Raw genomic sequence first — 8,092 nt, forward strand, 5'->3', positions numbered from 1 at the left:
CGGGTTGGAACACCGTGGTTACCCTACAATGGGTAAACAAAGGTGTGTGATTATTCGGATTTTGACGAAGGATTCGAATTGGAATTTAAATGAAAAAAGTATGAATATATGAAAATATATCTTGTCTAAGTACTTGTTTTGACACTAAGTTTATATGATTTCATGGGTCCAATTGACGTGCGTGGGGTATGCGTGTAAATTTTAGCTTATTTTAAGCACTTTTTACTCGTATATCAAGCTTTAAATTTATAAAACACGATACAATATTTTACTCTACGCACGTTAGGGCAAGTGCACCCATTGTAGATGCACGTTAGAGCAAGGCCGGATTATTGAAAGATAATTAAAAAGTTATTAATGCGAAAAGTGGTAGGCTCCGCTTGTGAAGGCGACGTTACCCTCGGCCATATTGGTCTGAGTCAGCAGAGATACTGTCCCACAAGGCCGGATAAAGTTTTAATAGTAGTTTATTTACAAGGGATTACAAGCCATTCTTACTTCCCCAGATTTGATACAATCTGCCTCAATGGAAGTCCTAATAAGCTTGAATCGGGTCCTCGCAGGATCTATACACTGAACGCGGCAAGAACATTACCCAACCACACTTCTTACCCCCTTCCAGGCATTTAACGCGCTATATATAGACCGTAAAGACACGAATGATTGAATCAACAAAACATGAAGAAATGATTAAATAAAATTCACCATTAATATAATGAAGTAGTTATTTGAGTCATTAATATATACCCAATTAAAAAGTTGCCAAAGATCGGAAATCAAAAGTAATACATAAAAGATTTGTCTTCACCAAGTGATGTAAGAGATTTAGCCAAACATGACCTTTGTTTGACAAGAACTCTTACAATCGATCTTGGATCCCGACACTACTACACACTCTAAAAGATGAAAGATGGATGATGGTGGTGGGTGTTGGTGTTGTAGTGGTGGTGGACTGATGGCAAGTGTGAGAGAAGTGGTTTGCCAAGGGATGCCTTTCTCTTGAACCAAGCACCTCTATTTATATTTGAAAACAGAGGTCTGGCACGGCCCCGTGCCCACCTGGCACGACCCCATGGTCTTCTCTTTCTCTCCCTTCGTTAGCTGCAGATGTCAGGTCTTTGTACTAACACGCCCCGTGGTGACAGAGCACGGCCCCGGGGTGAGTGTACTTGTTGTACTATCACAGATTCTGCGAATCCTAGAGTTGACCACGGCCCATGTTGAGTTAACACGGCCCCGTGTTAGTTTGTCTTTTGCTGTTGTCTTTTTCTGCAGGGAATCCTGACTGGGCACGGCCCCGTGCCTAATCTTTTTTTTTTGTTATTTTTGTTGTTTTGAATGTGGATGGGGATTCGGCAGGTCGTGTCAATCCTTCTTCTTTTTCCAACATTAGTACAGAAAAAGTGTTGATTTTATGCCTTGTTTGATATAATTTATATGTTGCATTATGCGCACATCAAATATCCCTACATTTAAATCTTTGCTTGTCCTCAAGCAAAACTCTATAATGTGGCTTACACACCCAAACGGAATTGGTAGAAGAGAAGTTTTGGGTTTATCTTAAGAGTGTTGGGAATCCAAGTTCTAAATTTATTTTATTTTTATTTTATTTACAATCTTATTCGTAATGATTTATTTAAAACACATTTCAAGAAAAATTATTTGTTTTGGGCATAACATGCCCTTCTAAACTTCTATTTAGTTATATGCAAATTTACACACCTCACAAGTGGTCACTCAACACTCGGCCGAAGATGTTTAAGTGAAAGCGCTCGGACCTGGTGTGGAACTTACTCCTACTATAGGCTTAACAAACAATCAAACCTACTCCTTTTTGACGTTTAATCCTCGTAAATATCAAGAGGGCTTTTAAAAGGGTAGGTTTTGGCTAGGGTAGGTGTTTCTAGGTAAAATGGTTAAAAGCGTAAAAAGTGTCGGTTTTTTATTGCTTGGGAAATTGGCCTATAATAATCCCACCTAGACCTTATTGGCTATTAATAATCCCACCTCAGAATATTCCCCCCACCAGTCCCACCTTTCACCTATTTTTCCTACAATGATCCCTCGTTAAAAAAACTTAACGGAGGTAAACTTTTTTCCAAATTACAAACAGATTTTTTAGGGCTTTTGATCAGAACGATGATACGAATCTATTGATGTAAAACTTACTTGGAAATGGTGCTCCAAGTGACTTGATTTTGGTTAATTGGAAATTTAAACACCCGAATTGAAGCATCGTTTTCATCGTTTGGAACACCGTTTCGAGGCAAGTTTTACATCAGTGGACTCGTATCGTCGTTCTAATCAAAAGCCCTAAAAAATTTGTTTGTAATTTGGAAAAAAACTTAACTCCGTTAAGTTTTTTTCAGGCAAATTGGAAAATAATAATCCCACCATTGTGAAATTGGCCAATAATAATCCCAAGTCAGGAATTAGCCAATAATAATCCCACCTCGTCCATTTTTGGAAAATAATAATCCACAGTCACTAAACGACAAAAGTGCCACGTCAGCATTTGGAGTATTATTTTCCAAAAATGGACGAGGTGGGATTATTATTGGCTAATTTCTGACTTGGGATTATTATTGGCCAATTTCACAATGGTGGGACTATTATTTTCCAATTTGCCTTTTTTTAACGGGGGCCATTGTAGGAAAAATAGGTGAAAGGTGGGACTGGTGGGGGGAATATTCTGAGGTGGGATTATTAATGGCCAATAAAGTCTATGTGGGATTATTACATGCCAATTTCCCTTGTTGCTTTGTGGCTTAGAAAAACTTTAGCCAATGTTTTTTTTTACTAAAGTTAAAACTAAGCCATATTGTAATTTTATAACCGAACTTTTTACAAAAAAAAATAAATAAAAGGTGTAAATTAAAATTTGTGGATGTGGGTGGTTGTTTTTGCAAAAGTTTATATTTTTGCGGGTTTAGAAATGAAATAGTTAAGGCTCAAAGAGGTTTAGCTAAGGGTATTTTTTTGGTAAGGGATGGAAAGAAAGACAAAGGTTTTGAATGAAAAATGGGTTATAGTCCTAATGCCACTATCATTTACTTACTTGGATTTATGTCGGTAAGGATTGGGAACGTATTGCTTTGGCAAGTTCTAGATTTGTAAGAACCAAACGGAGTATTCACACAAGAAACGAAAAAATTGAGCAATTAGTATAGATATGTATTTGTATGCTCGGTAAAGGCTTAAAACTCACTTTTTTTTTGTGGGAAAAAGGGTATGGTGTAAGAGTATATATGTAATCAAATTTTTCAAAGATTTGTTATGCTCGTTTTTATAATTTTCTTAATTGATTCTTTTTATCACGACGTTGTCGGATGTAAGTTAGTAAAAACATAAGTTTTAGAACTTAGTTTTCCCAAAGTAAACCAAGATAAGTAAAGAAAAAAAAAAAAAAAAAAACTTAACAAAAAAGTTTGGGGTGATTAGCGGTTTTCCAAGGTGAGTTTTGTGTGAGGCTTGTTTTTAGGACAAAAGATTCAAGGTTTTAACATCCCCGCCCCACACTTAAATTACACGTTATTCTTAATGTGTCCCAAATAGGATTTGTTTGGATTAAATGTGCAAAAAGTGGGGTAAAAATAACATTTTTTTTGTTACTCGTAACTGGGCACGGGGGCGTGCCTGATGGACATGGCCCCGTGGCCAAAGTGCCAGTAACAAGTGTAACAGAAAACTTACAGTATGGTGGACACGGGGGCGTGCTTGGTGGGCACGACCCTGTGGTAAATGTCTGTGATAGTTAAGAACTTGGGTTTCGTTACTTGGCTTCTATTTTTTGGGCTTGAGGACCACTATGCTTAGTGTGTCCAAGCCTCCCAAGGAACCTGTGAGCTATAATCCTACCACAATAAAAATAATGCAACACGACATAACAACTGTTCCTAAATTACGAGCGTTTAATTTGTTCAACCACCAACATACGAAAATAAAGAAAATGCAAGAAAGTAAATTGTTTAGAGAAGCAAATTGTTCATCGGGACGCAGTCTGGAAAGTACCAAGTCGTTCAAGGCTTAAAGAGAGATAACCTGAAGGGTAGATCCGTCTCCCACTACCACCATTTCCTAATCCGAATCCATGTCCTTGCCTTCCTTCTCTGCCTCTTCGTCTTGATACGTCAAGTGCTCCCGGATGTATGTAATATCGTTCTGTATGTTAACAATATTGCTCCATGCTCCCAATCCGGCTGCATGAGCTTTGTCCCACGCTATAGGCGTTCTTAGACACTTGGAGTGTTTCCTACATAATATTGTATCAATTGTGAAGGTTGGGAAAATCTCCTCCCTCTTGAAAGGAGGAGCCCGAGAAGGATCCGGAGTGTCGAGGACGGTCGGGGTTGTCTTCGATTGCAAGGACACTGTCTGGGTCATTTGGGTTCCACACCCGGCCATGTGCATCTTTAAAGCGCATGAGGCCATTGTTGCAATCGATGATAAGGCCCAAGTTTCGGAATAAGGCTAGGTCGGCTCGTGTCACGCCCACCCCTTTGTGGAATATAGTTGGAGTGTGCCTAATATAGTTCTTGAATATCTTGGCGATGCATCCTCCGAAGAATATTAGCATCCGGGCATCGTCGGTGGCATTAGAGGCCATGTTCCTTAACAACATGTGGGCGACATCAATGGGTTGGTGATTCAAGATGCAATGTAGGCACGTAAGCTCCCGAAGTTTCACCACCCCACCACTATCCTTCCTTTGGCACAGAGAGCCACTAAGGACTCGATGAATGTACCGGATTAGAGGGTCTCTTATTTTTGTGCTCTTTATAGAACTCGGGTTATAATGGCCCTCCCCAATTAGTGCCCACACAACTTATCTTAGGTTATCTGGGAGTTCACTAATAGCTTCCGTGAAGTTTGGCTCGGTTGTGTCTTCTTTAGTGTATAGCCCAATATTCACGTCGAACTGAGCCATGAAAATGCTATACCATTCTCACCCACACCTGAACTGAACAGCATCAGAGTCAAACCGATCCTGCTCATTTTTGTTGAAAGTAAGCGTGCTTAAGAATTCCATGTTGTATTCATGGATTGATCTGAGTCGGGTCTCTAAAAAGATACGTAATGGAGCAGTAATCAGAGCATCGTATCTCTCTCTTTGCCCCACAGTCTCAAGTGTATCATAACACACTTGTCGCGGTGGTTCTTCGTGCCTTGTTTTTAGTACTGCAAACTGGTTTTGACACTCGAGTTCAGCACTTTTGAATCGCAGGAACTTATGTGGTGCCATTCCTGCAAGAAAGAACCAGTAAGACAATTTGTGTGTTAAAAATTATGCAAAACTTGAAATCAGGGGGTCTAGACACGGCCCCGTTCCTTCTAGACACGACCCCGTGTCTGGAATCTGGGGTGCCCACGGGCCCGTGGTGATCCTTCTCTTAACCCAAAAATCAAGGTTTTTGAGCCGGCTTCGAAAAATTCAAAATTTTTGGTTCATCTTGTGCGGTTTGCCCCGAAAACAAAACACCAAGCATCAATTTTGCATAAAATGCTTGTTTACCCCTTCGATTTGATCTTTTTCCAATGAACGAGGGTTTATGAAGAATTGCTTGAACAATTTGATTTTTCTGACAATGTTTGGTTATTTACTTCTCAAAACACTTCTAATAACTACTAGTAATAAGATCTAAGCAAAAATTTGGGATTGGCACGGGTCTAGTTCAAGAACCCTAGATTTTTCCCAAATTTTTGATGTTATACTACATGCAAAGTGCTAATCTATCTAAATATGATGTTAGCTTCATACCATGTTGACGGATTTGGTTAGAAGATCATCAAAAATCGGCGGAAAAGGGGTAGGAACCGGCTGCTCCAGAGAAACGGGTCGTGGTTTGTGTTGAAAAAGTGAAGAACAAGGGTTATATATACCCTGTCTGCAGAATTGCCACGGCCCCGTGCCGGGTAGGCACGGCCCCGTGGCCGACATTTTTTTTATTGTGCGTGTGTGCGTGACCGTTTCTCTGAGGGTTCCCTTTTTGGTACTAACCTGTTTCGCGTTCAATCTTACGGATGATGCTCTCCAAATGTACCTACAAGATAGTTAAAAAGAAAAAATATATACATATTTACAATTAATGTTTGATTATCTACCTCTTAGAGTGTTATCTCAATTTCTTTATCCTCAAGAAAGCCTCTGTAAAGCTTAAGCTTTTGTCAAATTACCTTGAAAGGTTCAGCGTTTGGACGCTTAATTTCTACGGCGCCATATGGAAAGATTTGGGTAATGGAAAAAGGTCATGACCACCTAGACTTGAGTTTTCTGGGAAATAACCGAAATCTTGAGTTAAACAAGAGCACTTAATCCCCCTCCTGAAATTCTTTAGGTTTACTTATTTTGTCATGTAGGTTTATCATGCGTTCCTTATAAATTTCGGAGTTGAAGTATGCTTGATTTCTCATTTCATCTAATTCATTTAACTGTTAGAATCAACTTTTACTAGTAGTTTCTTGGTCTAGGTTTACGTTTTCTAATGACCAGTATGCTTTATGCGCAAACAATTTTTTCCATAGACGAGCTTATATGGGGTAGTGCCTATTGGTGTTTTATAGGCTGTTCGGAAGGCCCATAAAGCATCATCTAATTTATCTGCCCAATCTTTTCTATTTTGGCCTAGAGTTTTCTCTAAGATTCTTTTTAACCCTCGATTGGTTACTTTGGCCTGACCGTTGGTTTGAGGATGGTAAGCGGTTGAAAGATGGTGATAGACCCCATATTTTATTAAAATTTTGTTTAATTGGTAATTACAAAAATAGTTACCTGTATCACTACTGATAAGTGCTTTTGGAGTTCCGAAATGAGAGAATAATCGCTTTAGAAATTTTACCACAACTCTCCCATCATTAGTTGGAAGAGCTTCGGCTTCGGCCCACTTGGACATGTAATCGACTGCCACAAGAATATATTTGTTCCCTTTTGACGGTGGGAAAGGTTCCATAAAATCTATACCCAAAAATCAAAGATTTCACAAATAAGAATGCCATTTTGAGGCATTTCATTTCATTATCTGTTCGTTGGCAAGCGTCACATGTTTTAACTAAATTGTGTGCATCCTTATGGATCGTTGGCTAATAAAATCCTGAATCGAATACCTTACGTGTGGTTCTCGTTGCTCCATGATGTCCTCCGTATGGTCCTTCGTGACAATGGCGAAGAATCTTTCTTGCTTCTTGACCATGGTCGCACCTTCGGATAAGTTGGTCGGCACATATTCTAAAAAAATATGGATCTTCCCTAAAATAGTGTTTGATATCGACAAAGAATTTTTTTTCTTTGATGATCTGACCATCCATTCACTAAAATGCCACTAGGAAGATAGTTAGCATAGTCGGCGCACCATGGTTCTTCTTGATATTCGACCATTTCCAAGGATTTGAGGAGAATTTTTCTTTGATGAGCTCTTCCCGAGTTAACTCCAAAGCGGGATCTTCTAAGCGAGATAAGTGATCGGCGGTGGTGTTTTCAGCTCCTCCTTTATCTTTTATTTCAATGTCGACTTCATGGAGGAGAAGAATCCACCGGACTAAATGTGGTTTGGCATCTTGTTTTTTTAAAAGGTATGGAATGGCGGCATGGTCCGTATAGGCTATTGTTTTACACAGCACAAGATAGGAACGAAAATTATCAAAAGCAAATACTATGGCTAGTAACTCTTTTTCGGTAGTTGTGTAATTTTCTTGGGCATAGTTAAGAGTTTTACTTGCATAGTATATTGGGTGAAAATGTTTTTCTTTTCGTTGTCCTAGGATAGCTCCAACTGCAAAGTTGCTCGCATCGCACATGATTTCAAAAGATAATTTCCAATCGGTTGCTATCATGATTGGTGTGTTGACTAGCATTTCCTTTAGTGCAACAAAAGCTATATTACATTGCTTGTCAAAGATGAATGGGCCATCTTTTTCAAGTAGGTTTGTTAGAGGTCTTGAGATTTTTGAAAAGTCATTGATAAATCGCCTATAAAATCCAGCATATCCTAGGAAACTTTGAATGGCTCGAACGGAGGATGGGAAGGTAATCAGGAAATAGTATCTATTTTTTCCCGATCAACTTCCATTCCTTTGCTTGAGATTTTATGACTGAGTA

At 39.1% G+C, this 8,092-nt stretch overlaps 1 protein-coding gene across 1 annotated transcript; it reads right to left on the reverse strand.

Annotated features, from left to right (window-relative positions):
* Positions 1 to 4,945: 4,945 nt before the first annotated feature.
* Positions 4,946 to 7,827, reverse strand: LOC110870264. The gene is made up of 5 exons (XM_022119455.1): positions 7,710 to 7,827; positions 7,347 to 7,595; positions 6,837 to 6,952; positions 5,999 to 6,041; positions 4,946 to 5,244 (listed from the first exon to the last, which is right to left on the reverse strand). The coding sequence occupies exons 1-5, from the start codon at positions 7,825 to 7,827 to the stop codon at positions 4,946 to 4,948; spliced, it is 825 nt and encodes a 274-aa protein (XP_021975147.1).
* Positions 7,828 to 8,092: the final 265 nt, after the last annotated feature.

Source organism: Helianthus annuus, chromosome 17 (genome assembly GCF_002127325.2).
Source record: "Helianthus annuus cultivar XRQ/B chromosome 17, HanXRQr2.0-SUNRISE, whole genome shotgun sequence".
Lineage (NCBI taxonomy): Eukaryota > Viridiplantae > Streptophyta > Magnoliopsida > Asterales > Asteraceae > Helianthus > Helianthus annuus.

Excerpts from the sequence above, each read along its gene's own strand:
- LOC110870264 (XM_022119455.1), bottom strand. The coding sequence starts at position 7,827 with ATGATAGCAACCGATTGGAAATTATCTTTTGAAATCATGTGCGATGCG. Across the intron at positions 7,596-7,709 it reads TCACCCAATATACTATGCAA|CCTATACGGACCATGCCGCC; the intron begins GTAAAACTCTTA and ends GTAAAACAATAG. Across the intron at positions 6,953-7,346 it reads GAATATCAAGAAGAACCATG|ATTTTATGGAACCTTTCCCA; the intron begins GTGCGCCGACTA and ends TTTTGGGTATAG.